General features: G+C 36.0%; 1 protein-coding gene across 3 annotated transcripts in view; it reads right to left on the bottom strand.

The window, feature by feature from the left end:
• Positions 1 to 22,233, bottom strand: part of UNC80 (unc-80 homolog, NALCN channel complex subunit) — a gene marked incomplete at its 5' end in the record, with an annotated part of 198,761 nt that overhangs the window by 91,026 nt on the left and 85,502 nt on the right. Inside the window, 5 exons of one of the 3 annotated variants that reach the window (XM_081262112.1) lie at positions 1,387 to 1,487; positions 3,417 to 3,620; positions 8,545 to 8,710; positions 16,275 to 16,408; positions 19,284 to 19,455. In XM_081262112.1, coding sequence (XP_081118238.1) covers positions 1,387 to 1,487; positions 3,417 to 3,620; positions 8,545 to 8,710; positions 16,275 to 16,408; positions 19,284 to 19,455 — 777 coding nt within the window. The remainder of the gene's footprint in view (positions 1 to 1,386; positions 1,488 to 3,416; positions 3,621 to 8,544; positions 8,711 to 16,274; positions 16,409 to 19,283; positions 19,456 to 22,233) is intronic. The other 2 variants (XM_081262113.1, XM_081262114.1) reach the window with 2 other exon arrangements.

Below are 22,233 nucleotides of genomic sequence, written 5' to 3'. Positions count from 1 at the left end.
ATATATATATATATATATATATATATATATATATATATATATGAGGTCTTAAGCAAATATTAAGGGATATTTAAGAGGTCTTAAGCAAATGCAGGGACATACATTAATGGAGTGAGAGACTATTTTAGATATTGGAAAGTTCAATAACATAAGATTTCAATTCCTCAATCTTAATTGATCTATCTACTAAATGAAGGCTGCTTTAGAAGTTTTTAAAATGGAAATTGATAAGGTAATTTTAAATGGAAACACTCTAGCTAAGAATAGCCCAAACCATTCTGAAGAAGAACAAAGTTGGAGGACTATGTAAGTAATTGTATAAATGTTTGTATAAGCAAAATGAACCAGACACAACAGACAAGAGAGTATATGATTACATTTATGTGCATTTTAAGAACACACAAAACTAGTCACTGATGTTAGAAGGCTGAATGATGGTTTCTGTGAGGAGGTAGTGGTGATTGATGGAGGAACTATGTACGGTTTCTAAGGTATTGATAATGTTCTTCTCAACTTGGTAGTGGTTATACAGGTGTATTTATTTGTGAAAACATATTGAGCTATATGCATAAGCTTTATAAGCTTTCCAAAATGCAGGTTATATTTTACTAAATTAAAAAAAAATCTGCCTTAGAGATTTTCAAATTCAACAATTTCTGGGGACTACATCCATAGTGAATGCACAGCACTGTATAATAGGAGGAGTATATGTACTAGCTAGCACTTATCTGATCCTTCCATAAAGTTAGATGAAAATCATAGTTGAGAGTTGCAGTGCCCATCTATGAAAAACAATGATGCTGCACGTACCCTGCTAATCTTAATTCTGAGGATCTACTTCTTTACCTTTCTCTTTACTTCTTGCTTCATGCCCGGCTCAAATCTTGAACTCCAGCTTTTGCTCATGGTTTTCTTGGAATCCTGTCCTGCCTGTGCCCTCTGGATATTCCTTTGAGGTGTCATCTTATCTTATTAGAATCTCCTTTTCTTTGCTACAATTTGATCTAATACAGACCAAGACTGACACCACAATCTGGCTCTCCCATTCCTGGTAATCTCTGACCACGATGCCTTGCCTGTGTCGCTCAGGTTGCCTTGATCACCAACCTGGACACAGTTTTTCCCTCACAGTTTTTCCTAATTTATGATGACCCACAAGCCAGCCATAACAAAAGTTATGGTCTTAGTTAAACTTCAAATGAATACAATCCAGCAGAATACCATATTGAGAGAGTCAGATAAAATATAAACCTTTACCTTCTCTGGGAGGCTAAGTTGGGTTGATGGTTTTGGTAAAATATTTTGTCTTCTCTCCATGGGTCTCCCCAAGGCCAAAAGAAATCAATCCCAGGGCTCTTTCTGAGTTTACATAATCTTCCTACTTACGTGAAGCCAGGACATGTTCCTGTGGTAGTTCTCCTCTGTGCCAGCAGTGCTCATTCCCTCTGGCTCAATGCTGGGCTCACTTGCACTCCAAGGACTCCCTTCTTCAAAAGAAAACACCAAGAAAGGTCTCAGCATTCAGTCTCCCTGGAGAGCATGTTGGTGTGGTACAGTTGTCCATGCTTTTGAATCCTAGGGCAGACTACCATGGCCCAGTGGGTTAGGGCATAGGACTTTGTTGGAAGAATATTAATAGGAGCTGTTACTTTCAACCACCAGCTGAACTGGCAATTTCAAAGACATTGATGATCTCTTTAATGGTGGCTTCCATTCTGAGAGATGGGAGCAGAGAGAAAAAGAGTCAAGTCCTTGAATTGCTGAGATAAGCCAGTTACAGGTTGAGTGTGTCCAAATCCACTCCAGAATGACCAGGCCTTACAGGTGTAGTTACACAGGGACACCATCTGGTCTGCAGTGGCCTGGCAGAGTGCTGCTGCCTCCACTGTGGTTGTGACTGCAGCTCCTGCTACTGCTCTAGCAACTGGGCTTTGCCATCAGAGCTATTCAAAGATGAGTGGGTGCCCTAGAAAAACTAAGGGAATTTGAAAGCAATGATGTCCAATTATGGACCACCCTGGCTTCCTCTCTATGACAAAGTATAAAGAAGCTATCTCTTTGGAAATCACTACTTAGTATTTTACATGCAAAGCTTTGCCCTCAAATCTAAAAGCTTTTATGAATCTTTCTGATGACCAAACAATGTCCCCAGCCTGGCTGCTTTGACTCGACTGGCCAGAATAAGTAGATCAATTCACACAATTAATTTCAATAATCCCCCCCAAACTAAGTGATAAGGATGTTATAGTTCAGCCCTGTAACAACAGAAGTCACAAAGATTTTTTTTCTATTGTCTCCTTGAAAAATAGGCTGAATCTTAAGTGACGCATAAATTAGCTATTTTCAAAGGTTAGGGTGGGTGGATGTAAAAACATTTCCTAATTTAAACTTTCTTTGATTAGATACACTCAGTTTCTATTTCAGCGGATTCTATCAATCATTTATCTATATGTATTGCTGACCTGAAACTAGATCTGAATGGCAAAGAGAATGTGCTTCAATATTTACCTAATCATGCTGGGCAGGTTATCCTCATTCCTACTTAAGCATTTTCTTGTCTATTAACAGATGCTAATCAGGGTCCATATTTTGGACTAATACATTTTGGAATCTGGAATCTCTTTAGATCCTACAGTCCCTGTACACCCTGCTCCTCTATGTTACCTAGGTCAGTGAGAGTGTCCCTGTCACTGATCTAGGTGACAATCTACAACACCACCAGTGTTTTGTATATAGAACTCATTCTCATAATTTAACACATTTTACAACCATCCCCTGATTTACCTTAAAAACATCCCTGCAGAGTAGGCAAGGAGTGAGTAGAATTAATTCCCATTGGATAGTTGAAGAAGACAAGTCCCTGTGAAGTTAAGTGACTGACTAAGAATCCCAAATTATCAGATCTAGATTTTCTATCCTTTCTGATTTAAAAAAAAAAAAAAACCTGTTAACTAGAAACTTCAAAATATAGAGGGCCTTTAGGTAACTGTTCCTGTGGGAATTCTACATTTGATTTTGAAGGTCCTATCAGAAGGATGGATACACTGACATCTGGATTTGTAAAACTGCCTTTGTCACTGAATGTCTTTTCCATCCCTATTGCTCAAAATGGGGTCCTAGAATCATCAGCGTCAACTTCAGCAGGAAGCTTGTTAAAAACAGAGAATCTCAGACCCCCGCCCCATCTGCTGAATCAGAACCTGCACTTTAATAAGACATCCAGGTGACCTTTGTGCTCCCTAAGGTTTGAGCAGCCTGCTGGAGGGGCAGAAGACTTTTAGACAGAAGGAGTTGTCTAGCCTGTGGCTTTGCTTTTCATCTATTTGTGTGTAAGAAAACGGACTTCAGCTGTTTCAGGACTTGGGTCCTGTCTTCCTACCCCCCACGTCCCTGCACACCCCGCTCCTCTATGTTACCTAGGTCAGTGACAGTGTCCCTGCTCTGGGACAGCTGCAGCTCCTCAGCCTCAGACTCTGAGTCCTGACGTGATAACTTGCTGCTCTTTAAGCTGCCGACTCGGCGAATGCTGGACAAGGAACCCCCCTTCTTCACTTGGAAACTGCGGGTTCCTTTAATCTGGAGCAGGCGAGAACCTCCTATCCTGATCTTCCTGCTGGGAACTGTATTAAAAGAATAAAATAGGGCTTTCCCCCCCTTAGTTTTCCCCAGCCAATATTAGATCCAAACTCTCCCCAACCTGTTCCTGATCAGCCTCCTCTCTGTTGCCTGGACAAGCAGCATTTCTGGGTAGGAAGCTTCTCCTGGACCCCCAGGCACCAGGCTCTGTCAGGCAGGCAGGAGGCTGGGGCCACCAGGAAGTGTCTTTCTTGGTCACAAAGGGCTGGGAACAACCTACAGTCTTTCTGGCCCAGGGTTCACAAGCATGAGTGTGTCTTGAAGCAACATCATCTAGGACTGTTAGTACATTTACAGTGCATCATGACTTGATTCACTAGAACCACAAACCATTCGTTTTTGTTTTTCTTTTGAAATGGGACTTACAGAATTCTGTGAAGTGCCACCCTTTCTTTTTGGAATACCTCATTAAGAGAAAACAAAAAAACAAAAACGAGAGGCACTCCTCTTTCCAACAATCAGCCCTGGGTTCTGCCCTGCTCCTCAGCAAAGGCGCTCGGGATCTATTAGCATAGGGGTGCTTCGGGTGAGCATGCATGTGACATGGGTCCATTTTCAATGCATCTAGTGATTTCATAGCATCCTCCTCTCAATCAAAAGGCTGGTGAGATGTGAGTCCAAATGTTGCAAGGCCTTGAGCCAACCTTACAGTTTATGTGTACCAAGAAGGCATGCATTATTCATCTTTAGTGTTCTGGAAGAAATAGTCATCAGTGGGAGAAATAAAAGGGTAAAAGAAAATACATTCAAACTTGAAACCTAGTATTTTAAAAATCAAAAGTATCCTTAGTTTCCATAGTCATATACATACCTCCTTCCTTTTTTTATTTTTATTTTTGAAGATTTGCTGTTGTCAATATTGATTTTATAAAAGTAGGATAAAAAAAGTTTTAAAAGTTAAAAATTCATTATCAGGAAGGGGCCAGTTTTATAAGCTTACCTTCTTAAGGCAGGAACAATATTTCTTACTAATTATTTAAGGCATCATTATTAATGTTTTTTGAAGCATCATTATTGACATTTTTTGAAGCTCCAATCAGGAAGTTTACATTTTAGTTTCAGGTTTCTCACCCAAAGGAGTGTTAACATGTGACTAATAGAATTTGTATAATTTTTTAAATATTAGTTAAATGTATACTTTCAATGCCACATAAAGGAACCCAGAAGATTTCCTGATGAACAACGTGAATGTTTCATATCCAGTTTACTCTTAAGATTAAGAAAGACTAAAATTGTCACCACTCAGCTAGTAAAAGCTTCATGGAGCTCCCTGAATGAAACTGGAGAGAATTTCACATCTGGAAGGAATCTCTCGCAACACTGCTGGATAAATTCCATAAAAACTATAGACCATAATGCTGTATTTTAATTATAGCACAACTCACACAACAGTATTTTTCAGTATTATTTTTAGGCTTAATTGAGACTTTATGATGCATTTGAAATATGTTTGAAACAGAATGTAATTATCACTCTTATGATTGCTAGAGCAATTTCATGTCTCTGCAGATTGAGAAGTAGAGAAAAAGATTAAAATGATAATTTTTTGGTTTTAACAGAAGCACATACTAACATTCTTTGCCTGATTTTATGATACTTTTCAGCCAATGAATGAGGCCAAATAATTTCAAATTAATGTCATCTGAAAGAGATTTAATGTTGAGAGTTTGTTCTAACACTGAAGATAATTGGAGACATCCTGTAACACTAAAAAATTAGGGTTCAGAATTATGATGTTGGCTATTTACAAGGGACACAGCAGTTAGAATCCAGATTTGGTTTTATACATGAAAAATGTCAGCTGAGATTGTTCCGCATTGAATTTTAGCCTTTATCTCCATGACAACAAGAACTTGTATGAAAGCGAAACAAATTCATCTAAACTGGATAACATAATCCTTTACCCATTTCTCTCACCCCACACTGTATTCATTAGCCAAACCTGCTTTCTCTGTGCTTCAAAAATATCATAGATTTTTGAAAGCTCCATCACATCTTCCCTGGATTAATGTAACTAAAACTGCTTTACCTTTCCCCCACTCCCATAGGTCTCTTCTTATGTAAAATACATAAATTAAAAATACATACCTTATATCACCTTTATGGTCAAACATGCTAACAATATTCTAACACATTTAAAATAGAATTAAAGTTCTATCCATATCTACCAGAGCCTATTTACCCTTTGCCTAACACCCCGACTCAATCTCCTACGACACTTTTCCCCAACTCATTCTTTTGTAACCATGGTGGTCTTTTTCCCCTTCTTCAAATGCTCCAAGTTCATTCCTGCATCACAACCTTGTCCTTGTGGTTGCCTCTGTTCAGAACACTCTTTCCTCAGCACTTGGCTTTTTGATGCATGCAGGTCTCTCTGCTCAATGTCAATTTTGATGGACTACTCTATGTCCTTCCTACTCCATGTCACAAAACCTGGTCCTAATTTACTTTTCTTCAGATAGTTTTTTCTCCACTAGAAAATCTAGTATTTCATGGTATTCAGTGTTACATAAATAACTGTTGTCAACTATTAAACAATATAAATAAAAATATGTGGAAAATTTTTTGATCATTGCTGTATTCTGAGAATCTGTAACAGTTCCTAGCTCAGTGGATAGGTGTTGCATGATGAGACTAGTCTTGGTGTCAGTATTGGGAATACTAGTCTTAGTTCATCTTTGGAATATGGGGAAAATGATTTGTCAGACTCTGCATGGACATTTTGGCAGATATTTTCAGTTCTAAGGATTAGTTCACATTTGTTCTTCCTTGGTAAAATCTGAATTGTCTTCAGGTTGTTTATTTCAGGAGTTGACTTTTTTTTAAAAAATAAAAACAGATGGTGTGAAAAAAATTTTAAATGTTTTAATAATCATAGTTCGCAGAGCCCGATGTCATCATTTTTATGTTGGCTCCCATAACTGATATCAGCTTGTTAAATGGCTTAGGGAATATATAGAAATCTTTGAGAAGATGTTTTCTCACTGATTAAGGACATTTTCCATAAAATATGTTCTTGTTTTATTTATAGTTTCTGTTTTCTGTTAATTCATTAAACAACTTCCATATAATAACATAGCCATTCTGTGAGGAGAAAAAATATGAAGCATTTCAGTGTTTGAAAATTAAAGGCAATTTACATAACTAATAATCATGAAATTAAAATGGCCTTAAAATTAATCATATTTCATTTTTTAATGATGCAGAATTTACTTTGTTCAAATTTAACTATGTCAGTATTTGAAATTTTTATTTGACTACTTCAAATAATAATTAGCACTATAACTTTGGGGTCTTGCTTTTTAATTAAAATACCTTTGGATGTGTTTCAAAAACTGGGGGTTATCCCTCTGTTGAGTTGATATTTCTACATACTAAAGAATTGCTCAAGACTTGGCTTATCCTTCCTACAAATGACCTCTGTTCACCATAAATTGAACTTGAAATGTTCCATTTTTTTTCCTCAATGTATGTCCATTCCTTGCAGGATTTTAAATATTTTGGGTTTTTCTCTATATGGGAGCATTCCTTCTGAGAATCGTTCATTCATTAAGTTAATCAAATATTCATTGAACCATTGTCTATAGGACACTAGAAATATATCAATGCATAAACTCAGTATCGATTTTTGTAACAAGAGTATAGATGTTCTTTAAATTGAAATTCTTTATAAAAAGCACTGAAGGGAAATGAAATTTAAAAAACAGCAAAATCAAAGAGTGAAGTTGACAGTTCAGGGGGCTTTAGAGAATGAAATAAGACTTTGCAATCTTCAGTGCATAGTTAGGATTTTCTGTATGGGTTCTAATCTATGTGTTTATGACCGAAAAAAAAAAAAAACCCTAAAAAACCAGAATGGCAGCAGTTATTTATTGTGTATTTACTATCTGCCAGGAACTAAGTTTATGCTTTACTTATTTAAAACTATAAGCATCACACCACAGAAGGTGCTATTAGCCCAATATTATAGAAAAGAAAACTACAACTTAAAAGGTAAGTAACTTAGACAAGGTCCCACAGAAAGTTACTGTATTTCACCCATTTTAAGATGCACATCTTTCCACATTTTTAATATATTTGAAATTGGGATATGCCATACAACTGATATGAACACTACTACCAGCTGGCAGTAGTGATGTATTTGCTATTGCTTACATCCATGTGAACATCTAAAACATCAGCGGCCAAATGTACAGATGGATACCAATTTATTTTAGTTCAAGGAGCTAAGTGGTAGCAAGGATTGAAAGAGGGGTGAAGTATTAAATTGGGGGTGTTTAGCAACAATCTTGAAGAGGGATTGAAAGTAGGCTAGCTTAATGCCAGTGCAAAGTTGGCTTAAATAACTAGCACAAATAGCTTTACTTCTTTTATGGAACTGTTTCAGAAATTATGTTATCACTAACATTCTGATGGCACAGAGGACATTATTCTACGGAAAAACATGGACACTGGCAACTCTGAGTTGAAAATGGTTTAGAAAAGCTTTAACTAGTCTAGGTTAGTTATGCTTTTATTTTTTGGCTGCACAAGAATGAACTATAATAATAAAACTCTGCATCTAGTTAAGTCTGAAAGTCCTCTCTCCATAAGAATAAAGCAAAAAGTTATAATATTGCAGAAGAATTGAATTGGAAGTATTTTTTCTCTCTTATTGGTAAATAAAATAATGGTTCATCTTAAATCTGACGGCATCGGCATCTTAGATTCAATGGAGAACTGCCAAGCTGGAGCTAGAATTCAGATCTCTCTGAATACAAGTCCGACTTCTGACTAGTATGGTTTCTACCTGGTTGAGTCTACAAACTCAGTGCTGTACAGAGCCAACAATTTGAACAAACAGATATAGTTTTAGACATTAGACCATGAGAAATCATGAACCTTGCAATAATCCTTGCTTTTCCATACCTTTCTTCTCTTCCACCCCTGTGTCTGATTTGAGGGTGTGGCTGCTGCTATGGAGAGAATCTTTTGAATCTTCATTTTCATCCAGGACCCCTGCGAAGCTGATCTTCCTTTCATATCTGTGCCGGTCCAACTCAGGATCCAGACGAAGTCTGCAGCTCTCCAAGTCCTGAAATGTCAGTGAGGAGCACGTGCGTGCTGGTATCTCCCAGCGCTGCATTGGTCTTGTGGCAAGCCTCCCTCGAATCCCACACAACTGCATTCAAACAACCAAATTCTTTTGTCTATTGCTAATTTTAGATTATGGCCATGAAAAACTATTTTCGAATTGGAAAATAAATAACATCTTCCTTAACTTGTAGCTTTCCTCTTCTTTCGTGTGTATGTTCCAAAAACAGACTTTGTCCCAAATCTAGAACTTACTTCCTTACCCTCTAATTCTTTGTCCATAGTTGTAGCTGCATCATTGGCATTTATCTATTTATGAATCACTCACTGAGTATGAATGTGTTAGACACTGCATGATAGATGAGAAATGGTTCTTTCCCTAAAGGAACTCAGAATTCTGAAAAAAGGAGGGGTAGGAAAGAACAGAAGTACTTTGAATTAGACAAAGGGAAGGGATGGGGGATGGGAATAGGAAAGACAGTGAAATAAATTGGACAGAATTTTCCTATGTTTATATATGAATACATGATGCATATAACTCCACATCATGTACAACCACAAGAATGGGAAGTCATACTCCATGTGTGTATGTCAAAATACATTCTACTTTCATGAATAACTAAAGTTGAACAAATAAAATTTTTAAAAAAATGTGAAGACATCAATGAAAAATTTCGAGACTGAGAGATAGAGCAGGGTCTTAGAAGTCAGACTTGGAGACTGTGGTTGGCAGAACAATGGCCCTCAAAGATGTCCACATCCTAATCCCTGGGATCTGAAAATGCGTTTCCTTACATGGCAACAGGGACTTTATTTATAGGTGTAATTAAGGTTAACATCTTAATATGGAAGATTATCCTGCATAAGCTAAATGTGCTCAATTTAATTTCAAGAATATTTAAAGGTAGAGGACCTTTCCAGGTTGTGGTCAAGGAAAAGTATCAGATGTTGTTTGCGGCTTTGAAGATGGAGGAAGGGGACACAAGTTAAGGAATGCAGGTGGCCTCTTTAAGATGGAAAAAAAAGTAAGGAAGGAGATTCTTCCTTAGTGCCCCAAATAGGAAGGCAAACTTACCAGTACCTTAAAGTTAGCCTAGCAAACTGACCTGCAGAACTAAGAAAATATGTTTGTACTGTTGTGAACAACTACATTTGTAGCAGTTTGTTATATCATAACCAAAAAAAATGACTATGGAAGTGATGTTCAAGTTAAATATTGTGGATTATGTACCGTTGCTTGTACTGGTGTGAGAAAGTCAATTTAGGTTTAAGAAACATCACATGTGAGTGCCAGAAGCTCAAAGCAGAATCATGCACTGGGGAATTTCTTACTCCCTTCTAGGAGGAACAAAGTAGAAGAGGAGCTCCAACTTTAGCAAAGCCAATGAACAGAATGATCCCATAACCTAAAGTAAGCAAGCCCTGGAGACTATAATCATTTAGTCGCATTTGGCCTACAAGATCCCAAATTAAAAATTTGACCTGTTTCGTGTTTAATTATTCATCTATAATAAGGAAGAATTGAAAATAGAAAATATAAAAATGCTGGCTTTATTTTGTTCAGTATTTTTCAAAAATTATACCATAACTATTCTTCAGGATGAAGTAGATACGATAAAAAAATATTTTTAAAAATCCAGTTTGCACAAGGTTAAAATCTCATGCTTTGATTGCCAACAAGATGAGATTTTAATCCCTACATGTTGTTCTAATGTTGTTTCTTCCTTTCCTTTTGTTTAAACAACAAGTTACACTTTGGTACTTAGAAAATTAGAGCATGACTAGGAAAATAAAGGAGCCAAATGGAATCTATTCTAACATTTTAAAAAATGTTCTAGGTGTAGAATTGCTTCCCAGAAATTAATCCCTTTTAGGAAAAATAGCCTAATCTACTTTCCACTTTGGTAATAATTCTATAGAAATTAGGGAAATTACTAAAGAATTTTTTTTTTTACAGAAACTCTTTATTGGCTCTGACTTATTAAGAGCTCATCCATGCATTTTATGGAAATTTTTTGTTTGAATTCCAAGTTTCTTTGTCATTGGTTATTGATTTTTATTAACTCAATTGGGAAAAATTTTAGTAGACCATTATCTTTATGAACAACATTCTCTGTTTTTTTAAAATATTCCTTTGTTCTCATTTGGATGACAACATTGAGAGAAAAATTTGTTCTCTTACATTATAAATATGCTGTGTTATTAATCTTGTAACAATGCTTCTTTTTCTATTTTTTGATATATATTTTTGATGGTTTATAAAAACAGTCAATAAAAATGCTAGCAGAAGTTGTTTTTTTGGGGGGGTGGGGGAGAAGCACACTAATTAAGTTATCTCTAGGGATCTACCTGAGAATAAAATTATTATTCATTATTATTTTACTATTCTGATATAAATTTTCTTTTCTTTTACTAGCCATAGCCTACCCATCCAGTGCCTTTTTGGATTTTTCCAACTTCTAGGAAATAATTACGGTTTAAAAAACTAATATTTTGTTCTAGTTATTATATTAAAAATTCTTTTGCTTTTTATTCTACTTCTTAGAACTTTTTCAAACAAATATTCACATGCAAATCTGACTCACACATTGGAAATCACCTTATGCATTCTATGAGAATGATTTTTTTTTCTTGGTAGAAAGTTTGTGTTTTTGATTCTTTCCTATCCCAAAGCCTCAAATTTCAGAATAATTTTAGCTTCTCATATGATTATTATACTACCTTATATTATTCTCTACATCAAGGTAAAGATTTTTAGTGCACTAAGAATGTTACTGTACTAGCAGTGTTTTGTTTAAAATTTAGCCTATTTCATTTTGGCTATAAATATGCTTAGTCTTTAAAATTACTATTCAGGACAGTTTCTTTAAAAAAAATATTTAGCCTGTAAAAAAGTGGGAAATCCTGTCATATGCAACAACATGGATGAACCTTGAGGACAATATGCTGAGTAAAATAAGCCAGTTACACAAAAACAAATACTTTATGGGGCTGGGGTTGTGGCTCAGCAGTAGAGTGCTATCCTGGCATGTTCAAGACTCTGGTTAGAGCCTCAGCACCACATAAAAATAAATAAAATAAAGATATTTTGTCCAACTACAACTAAAAAAATTTTTTAAAAATTACTATATAATTGCATTTATATGAAGTATCTAAAATAAGCAAATTTGGGGCTGGGGATGTGGCTCAAGCGGTAGTGCGCTCGCCTGGCATGAGTGGGGCACTGGGTTTGATGCTCAGCACCACATAAAAATAAAATAAAGATGCTGTGTCCACTGAAAACTAAAAAATAAATATTAAAAAATTATCTCTCTCTCTCTCTCTCTCTCTCTCTCTTTCTCTTTCTCTCAAAAAATAAAAATAAAATAAAATAAGCAAATTCATAGAATCAAAAAGTAGAATGGTGGTTGCTAGGAGCAGCAGGAAAGGGAAAACAGGGAGTGACTAATGATGAGTATAAAAATTCAGAGAGATAAATATGGAGCTGGGCATGGTGGTACACACCTGTAATCCCAGTGACTCAGGAGGTTGAAGCAGGAAGATCACAAGTTTGAAGCCAGCCTCAGCAATTAATAAGGTCCCAAACAATTTAGCAAGAGCTTGATTCAAAATAAAAAGTGCTAGGCATGTAGCTCAGTGGGCAAAGCACCCCTGGGTTCAATTCCCAATACGAGAGAGAGAGAGAGAGAGAGAGAGAGAGAGAGAGAGAGAGAGAGAGAGGGAGGGAGGGAATGTGCATTAAGAGATTTGCAGTACAACATTGTACTTACAATGCTTTTCATGCAAGGTGTTCTTGGCAAAAGTTTTTAAAAGGAAATGATTTCAAGAATTTTCATGTTGGTAAAACAGTTTTATGATACTCATTGATTTTTCTACAGTTAGAATGTGGCTTGAGTTTTCTTTGTTATCAAATATAATTAGATAGCTTAAAAATGGGGGAAAATCTTTCTCCTTTTATTTTTCAAAGAAGACATCCCAGCACAATGCACAAACCTGAACAATGAGAATGTTGATGTAATGACTAAAAGACTTCTGAGATCTAGTTAAAGGTGACAAAGAAGTAAAAATTTTCCTCTGGTGACCAAATGATTACAGATCCTGTCTTAGCTTCCTTTCTTGGCATATTCTGCAGATCTGCTGATTGGTTATATACTAATTTTTTTTAAAGATTTGATTGACTGATTAAAAGACTGAAATTTGTCATGATGATAAGAGGCATTAAATGATAGATTTAAAGGGTTAAAGGGAGAACAAAGTAACTGAGGCAAACTAGATTCTTACATATATTTTTATCACAATGGATCAAAATGGTGACCAATAAAAATCTGAAAACTTAAAATCAGATTTACTCCATGTTTTTGTAAAGAGTTTAGTATAATTAGGGGTTGAATAACACTACACAGGCCTACAGATCAGATATTTTGTTACACTCGACTGTAATTTAAATTAAGTACATATGTTGAGGGGCCTTGATTTGACTTCATAGAGTAGTCTCAATTTCATAGTGAAAAATTAGAAAGTTAAAGACCCAGGTTAAGATGAAGTTACATTAGGGCAGTAGGAGAAATTTACTTTTCCAATATTCAATTATACATTTTCACAGTTTAAGTGTGGGCCTGTTTCTGTTGAAAAAAAATACATTTTACTCACAAATATTTCCAACTTGAAAACACCCATGTTATGTTTAAGCATAAAAGGAAATAGACTTTTTAGAACATTGAAAAACCAAAAGGCCGAGATACAGCTCCATGATACTGGAACACTGATTCTTTTGCTCCAGAGTGGGGTGCTACCTAATTCATGCTGTGTTGGTTTAAAAAGCAGAAGTGGTGGCCGATTGTAAAATTTGCTTAAATAGAAATGCACAGATTGCTAGTATGACCATTTTTCTGGGACAATAGAATGTGCTTTGTGTAAAGGTTTTGGTGGGGAGACTGTCTGTCTCCTCACTCTGGCTGGATGCTGCCTATGATGCAAGAACCACTGGAGACTTGGTGTCCACTGTGGAACTAGAGGCCAGGTTGCCCTGAGACCACTCACTCTGTGAAAACTCCTGGAGCTTTTGCATACTATATGTATCCACAGTAAAACAATATTACTCTGTAATACATGGTATGTGAGTGTGTGTGTGTGTGTAATGTTTTCTATCCATGATCCATTAGAAATGGAACATGACAGGATATAAAAGTCAACATTCATAAATCAAATGCATTCCTATACATTGGTGATGTAGACACTGAAAGACAAATTAGGAAAACTACCCCATTCACAATAGCCTAACAAAAGAATAAAGTATTTGGGAATCAATCTAACAAAGAGGTGAAAGACCTCTACAATGAAAACTACAGAACATTTAAGAAAGAAATTAAAGAAGACTTTAGAAGATGGAAAGATCTCCCATGTTCTTGGATAGGCAGAATTAACATTGTCAAAATATCCATACTACCAAAAGCATTATAAAGATTTAATGCAATTCCTATGAAAATCTCAATGACATTCTTCATAGAAATAGAAAAAGCAATCACGAAATTCATTTGCAAAAGTAAGAGACACAGAATAGCCAAAGCATTCCCTAGCAAGAAAAATGAAGCAGGAGGCATCACAATACCAGACCTTAATGATACTACAGAGCCATAGTAACAAAAATGGCATGGTATTGGCAACAAAACAGATTCGAGGACCAGTGGTACAAAATAAAAGGCACAGAGACAAATCCACATAAATACAGTTATTTCACACCAAACAAAGGCATCAAAAACTATACACTGGAAAAAAGATAGCCTCTTCAACAAATGGTGCTGAGAAAACTGGAAATCTTTATGTAGCAAAATAAAATTATACCCCTATCTCTTACCCTGCAGAAAAAATAAACTCAAAGTGGATCAAGGACTTAGGCACTAGAACAGAGATCCTGCACCTAACAGAAGAAAAAGTGGGCCCAAATCTTCACCATGTTGGCTTAGGAATTGACTTTCTTAACTCCTAAAGTGCAAGAAGTAAAATCATGAATCAATAAATGGGATGGAATCAAACTAAAAACCTTCTTCACAGCAAAGAAAACAATAATGTGAAGATAGAAAACATCTTCACCAGACATACCTGAAATACAGCATTAATCTTCAGGATATATAAAGAACTCAAAAAAGTTAACATCCCCCCCAAAAAAAACCCAAATAATCCAATCAATAAATGGGCTAAGGAACTAAACAGACACTTCACAGAAGAAAAAATACAATCGATCAACAAATATACGAAAAAATGTTCAACATCTCTAGCAATTAGAGAAGTGCAAATCAAAACTACTCTAATATTCATCTCACTCCAGTCAGAATGGCAATTACAAAGAATACAAGCAACAATAAATGTTGGCGAGGATGTGGGGAAAAAGGTACACTCGTACATTGCAGGTGATACTGCAAATTGGTGCAACCACTCTGGAAAGCAGTATGAAGATTCCTCAGAAAACTTAGGATGGAACCACCATTTGACCCAGTTATCCCACTCCTCAATTTATACCCAAAGGACTTAAAATTAGCATACTATAGAGATGCAACCACATCAATGTTTATAGCAGCTCAATTCACAATAGCTAACCTATGGAATCAACCTAGGTGCCCTTCAACAGATGAATGGATAAAGAAAATGTGGTATATATACACAATAGAATATTACTCAGCCTTAAAGAAGAATGAAATGATGGCATTTTCCAGTAAACTGGAAAATATCATGCCAAGTGAAGTGAGCCAATCCCAAAGAACCAAAAGTCAAATGTTTTCTCTGATATGTGGATGCTAATTCACAATGCAGCAGGGAGGCTAGGGAAGAATAGAGGTACTTTGGATTAGACAGAGGGTCATGAAAGGAGGGGAGGGTGTATGGAGGTAGGAATGATAGTAGAATGAATCAGACACTATCACCCTGTGTGCATAATGATTATACAACTGGTAGCACTCTTCACTATGTACAACCAGAAGAATGAAAAGCTATACTTCTTTTATGTATGATCTGTTCAAATGCATTCTACTGTCATGTATAACTAATTAGAACAAATAAAAAACAATTTTCCAGAGTCAGGAAAAATAAAAAAGAAATGCTACATTAATAACAATATATGGGGATGTTTAGACACTAAACACTGAAGTCTTTCAACCCTTAATTTAAATGAAAATACTCATTAAAAGCACATTTCTATATAAACTTATAAATAGATGGTAGCAAAAATTTTTTTAAAAAAGAATCTTCCAGTGATTTCTGGAGAGTGTTGGCCATGACACTCCTCACAGTTAGCAAAGTAAGGGAACCTAAATGCTCTTAGATATTTCCAGCACAACTGATGGTGATCAACCATGGTGCTGTCTCTGCTGATCTCTAAGTCAACTTTGGTGTTATTATTTTAATAGAGAAGAGAACATTTATTTTTATATATGAAATTCCATGGCCAAATTTTTAAATTATGTGATGCATCTGGCCATTGGGAGTTTAAAGAAATTGTGAATATCAGAAAACTACCCATCCATCTGGCCTTTCCAGGTAGCCTGATTATTAATATACATGCTTTAACTTACCCCCAGTGGCTCAGTACGAGGTCTGGGCAGGCAAGAAAAGGTCTCTCTCAGGAAGGTGGTAATCTCCAGGAGAAGCTGACAAGCTGCCATCTTCAAGGCAAAGGGGCAGCCACATTTAGAGGGGTTCACAGTACCTAAGGAATGAAGGAGGTCTTCGATTAGAAGAGAAACCAATAACATATACAGACAGGCACGGTTTGATGGACCTAGGTACATGCATGCAAAATCAAATTTCATGAGACTGTTACCTATACAAGTTCAATCTACCAATTGCACATAATGTATGCATTGCATACACCTCTCTTCTTCATTTTGCAATTCTTTAAGGACTACTTCAGTATTAAAATATCAGACCATACTCTTATTTCTATTTAGATCAGATATCAGATTTTTTACTAAAATAGCACACAAGCAGAACTAAATTATTCATCTTAAAACCCTGTAGAGTGGGGCTGGGGTTGTGGCTCAGTGGTGGAGCACTTGCCTAGCACAAGTGAGGCACTGGGTTCATCCTCAGTACCACATTAAAAAAAAAAAAAAAAAGAAAGAAAGACACTATTGTGGTTAAATAAAAAAAAAAATTTAAAAATACCGTTTAGAGTAATAAAATATAACCCCAGTAAACCAGAAAATGTTTTTAAAAAAGAGAAATACAAAGTACTCATACATTCAATCAGATGTAGACTATGTAAATGGCAATGAACTAGACTGAGAACTACAACAATCCTGTCAGCTCATTTTATGAAAGGATGTTAGTCTTAATGTTCTGGGGTAGTGAAGTTGTTTCCGCTCTACTCCAGTTATGTATGTGCAACACAGACAAGAGAAAACACACTTACCAGGTCACCTATATCACATCATTATTACAAGGTAGTCTATTTTAGTAGACTACAGCTACTTTAGAAGTATGCCAAAGTTCTTTTTTGCTCTAAAGAACAGTGGATTTTAAGTTAGTAAGACATTGTATCCACCATACGCAAACTAATGGATTTTATCCACCATATGCCAAATAATGGCCATGGTGACACCACGGACACTATAAAAATTCTCTTCTCAGATATGTGTCACCACAAATCACACAGAAATGTACTAAGTAGTGTTCAGCATAAAGCCAAAAACTATGTAGTGTTCTGCCTCTTATGAAAGAAAATAAAGTTATCTATTTTGAGTGAATCAAGAAATCAGGAAATCTCAATATCATTACATGGCAATATACTAAAAATATCTCTAAAATGTATCCTGAATGTTAAGCTTTCTTAATTAGATAGCATATAGACTTCATGATTTCTGTTGACATAGATAGAAATCATGGTCTTCTGATGATATCTGGGATATTGCTTCTTGCTGAAAACCATTATTTGCTCTCCAGAGTTAATATGCAACTGGAAACTTTGCTTCTCATTAAGAATGGAAGAGATGAGCTCCTGTAGAACTTTCAAACTGAAATTTGCCTGCACTGTATTTAGCTTTTAAGTGCAAGATAAGCTAATCTCAAGATGACTTTAAACTAAATCACACATATCATTTTTATATTCAGTGGAGTATGGTTTTAAAAATGCCTAGATGTGCAAGACTGTTTAAAAAATAATTGAACACTTTCTGGATCTGTCCTATTCAGACTCTTCCTATCAGTTGGGTAAACAGTAAACCTAGTCTTAATCCACGATCTTTCATGATTGACATCTGAAATACTCTGTGGCAGTGATCAAGGATTGACTTCTACATGGCCTCAACAAAAAGCTGACATATGAGACAGAACATATTAGTAAATGATACTTTTGTGATCTAATGGAAATTTGAGTTCACTTTGGCATAAAAGGGTGCATCCATTTAGTGTTGCTTTAGCTCTCTCAGGGCTCTTGGGATCCCCAGGGCAGTTTGGGGGTGCCATTTGGATGGTTGGGTGTTACGTAAGGCCTTCTCTAGGTTTTGTGATTGCTGGATAGTCCTCAAGTCTTCCTTTGGGTTAAATTCAATTCCATGAATCATTCTAAGATAGACTCAATTATATCTGGGGTCAACTTTCATCATTAAGCTGAAATACTAGTGTGAAAATTTGGTATTTTGTGAACAGCTAAGTCTAGAAGATTTGCTAATTTGATAAGGTCTTAGAAGAGCAAATTAGAGGGAATTTTAAAAAAATCAGTAGTATGAAAGTGGAAAGGAATATCATAGAATTCTCTTTGATTATTGCTGTCCAAAGTTATACTTCTTTCACATCTCATGTCTACAGAAAGGCAATGGATTTGACATGAATTAACTAACAGCAGCCCTTAAAATATAACTAGGGAGCTTGAATTTCAAACCAGAAGGGAAGGTTAAAAGGACAGTGTGTCACAATCATCTCCATATAAAGACCCTAATTTTATAACCATAATTGGAATTTCATCTCCATAAAAGGCAGTGGCGCACATACACACAAGCTAGTATGGTATGGAGCACACATATGAACAAAATGTTGTTGGAGACTATGAACTGGAATTTCTTTGTCTCTACTCTTCTATGATGAATATAATAAACAAATACAGTACTGCAGAAATTCATAGCTTAAGCAAATTATTTTAGTATTTCAATTTCATGTCAAATACCATAATACAGTCTGATTAAGTATCTGAATATTTTAGTGATTTGGAAAGCATGTCCTGTTCAGTTCTATTTTATCACTTTCTTATTTCCAAAAGCAATAACAACACAAAAAATGACAAAATCTCATCTGGAACAGCAATTGTTTATAACTAGATTTTCTCAGAGAGGTTGAATACCAAGCTATGTTTAATAGCAGGAGTCAGAGACTAAACAGTAATGGGTTTTGCACATTGCCTACAGCTCTTTGCCCTTGTCTGTCTTCTCTTTCTGGTTTATGCCTTCTCTCTGTGTGGCTTAATGCACATGCTTAGGTCCATGCATAGGAGACAGGCGGAAAGGCGCAGTGCGGGGGACATGGGAAGGTGGCAAGAGGATGAGAGAAGAAAGAGAGATATTAAGAGCTCCTAAAGCAGAGGTTCTTACAAGCAGGGGTTCTTGTAGTAAAGGGAGTCTCCTTACTGTCATCTAAAAAGTCTTCCTCCTCATCCTCCTTTCTCAGTCTCCTCTTGGTCTCCTCGTCATAAATGAGGCCTAGCAGGTTGGCTGGGCTCTCACTCTCCCCATGACACAGCTCATTCAACCGGACGCCAATTGCCTGCCATGGGAAGAAAAGAATAAAACAGCACAAAGTATGTTAGACTCCAACATCGTCTCTCATGTTACAGAGGACATAATCAATCAACGAATGGGGATTATTTCCAGTATAAGCGTCTTTTGTAGGATGTAGTGTGCACCACTATATCTGCCAATAAAGAAACCGAGGTAGATAAGGCATTGACCTTATCTCTAGGATCATTTAGTATGAAGTCTTGTAGAAACTGGAATGACATTTTTGTGTACTAATAAAGAAGCTGTTTTTTTTTTTTTTCTCTGACAGCATATCCATTTCCTCAAAGGTCATTTATTTTACAGATCTATTTTTAGGGAATATACAGCTATTTTTACTGTGGTATAAAATGAGAAGGCACTGTTCCTCAGAGTGCTTCTGATTATGCTAGTTTATGAGAATATCAGTGTCATACTCATGAGTTTAGAAGTTGGCAAGAATTCTGGTACTGCAGTTTTATTTATATCTGCCGTTATGTATGTGCTTATTGGCTTTTATAGACTGTGTTCCCCCTTCCACAATACTCCATAAATTAGTAAAAAGTACTAGCTTCTCTTTTCGTAGAGTACCTAATGACTATAATAGAACCATGTCTTTTAATAACTGCACACATTGGACTGGGGTTGTGGCTCAGTGGCAGAGCGTATGCCTCAGCACCATATAAAAATAAATAAAAAAATAAAGATATTGTGTCCATGTATAACTAAAACAAATATTTAAAAAAATAACTGCACACATTGACAATATCAGCTTTTATGTTATATTAATAAAATCAATATCCTTGCTAACTGTTCTTCTGAATCACCATGCACTATTATATGATTTATCAAGAAGAGACAAAAACATTACCTCTATCTATTTCCTTCTACATCCCAACTCTATAGAATATGCAACAGTAAAAGAACCTGGGCTTAGGGAGGAGAGTCAGGGAAAAGGCTAAGCTGAGTACTGAACTTGAGGTTTGACCGTTTGGTTCTCTGTGTATTAGCAAGAACAAATTTCACCTAATTTTGTTCTTTCCTCCAATATCATACATTTTAAAAATAATTAGAAAATTTACTAAATACTGGGTATTCAAAGTATTAGACTCAACATTAGAAACTAACATTCAAACACTACTGGATATGCAAAGTATATCCAGAACTCTTTAAATAAAAACACAAATTTTTTGAATGTCTTAGAAAACTTGAAACAAATAGGTCTCCTTAAACTCTAAAATTACTTGACAAGCTACAAACCAAGAAGCATAAACCACATTAACAAGAAAGTAATATGAAAAGATATCATGGGATCCTGGGATTTTAGCTAACCTGGGAAGTTTTAAGTAAACAAAACAAAATATAAAAACAAAACCAACTAGTACTTCCATCTCAAAAGACCTTGTTCTGAGGATGAGACAGGCAATTATGAGGCTTCATCATAAGACTCAAAGGGGGAATTTATTGTATCAATCCTTCTGGGATATTGTAACTAAACAATTAAGTTAATCCACAGTTTATAAAGCAGAAAGCATTATGAAAAATAAATTTGGGCTAAATTTCAAATCAATTAGAGCTCTACACCTTATTTTTTCTTTCTTTCCTTTCTTCCTTCATGCATCAAATATTTATAGAGTGAGGTAATTTTTAAGGTATAAAATAGAACACTAAATTTGGTTAGCTGTTATAGTAGTATCTTTGTTTAATGTGCCCTAGTAGATTATACTTCCACATACAGCAGGGTTGCTTTTGGGAAAATAGGAAGGTTAGAGAGGTCAAGAGACTTGCAGACAGTTGCTCAGCAGACTGTGAAATGGGATTCAAACACAAGAGTGTCTATGTCTATATAATATTTTTTCCTCCATGACTTACAGTCTATTGAGGAGGTAATAAAATACTGAAATAATGCACTAGGAGACTGAAAACACTTAATTAGTTCAGAAGATAGGTTAAATTCATTCAAAGAGTCTTACTGCTGTAGACTCTGAGGAATTGGAGTTTTGATTGATGGAGACTGGAGAGTGAATATGTTCAGTTGCAGGGCCCTAAAAGATCCACATTCAGGGAAAGGCACCATGTATTCAGAGATTGATAGGTAGGTCACTTGGTTGAATCCCAATTTTATGAGAGGAAAGAAACAATGTGCAGAAAGAATAGAAAGGTAGGTTAGAACTAGGTAACCTGATCACTGTCTCAGGGACATTGCGATAGCTGCCCAGGAATGCAGAGATAAGACAAGCAGCCTGCTTTAAAAAAAAAAAATTATTTAATGACCTATTGTTATTAAACATATCTTAGGTACAAAGTCTTAAGACAAACATTAGGTGCATTAGCTCATTTGACTTTGTCATACATAATCTTGAGTGGTTTGAGCAAAGATTCTGCAGTGGGCAGTGATGCCAGATTAAGCAATGTTAAGATTTAAGCCACAGGAAAAGGAGGGCCAAGGCATTTTAAGCAGGTAGAAACATGTTCTGATTTGCCTTTTAGCCCAATCACTGCCAGAAAGTTTGGAGAATGACTTGAAGGGGGCATGTCTGGTGGCTGGGAGACCAGTATGAATGCTGTTTGGGAAAGGCTGTGCCTTGGGGAGATCACTTTACCAGCAGTGTATAGGATGGATTAGATGTGGGAAGACTGAGGAGGAGACCAAATGGGAAAATGATTTAATCATCCAGACGGGATGTAATGAAGATCTCACCTATGCAATTCAGTGAATGGGAGAGATAGGATCAATAGGGGATGGAGGTTTGCAATATGTTCAAAGATTGTCATGTAAGATGATTGT

This window comes from Spermophilus citellus (genome assembly GCF_964194105.1).
Source record: "Spermophilus citellus genome assembly, chromosome: 11".
In the NCBI taxonomy this organism is placed as follows: Eukaryota; Metazoa; Chordata; class Mammalia; order Rodentia; family Sciuridae; genus Spermophilus; species Spermophilus citellus.
The sequence above is the reverse complement of the archived record's forward strand: the minus strand, read 5'-3'. Positions and strand labels throughout refer to the sequence as shown.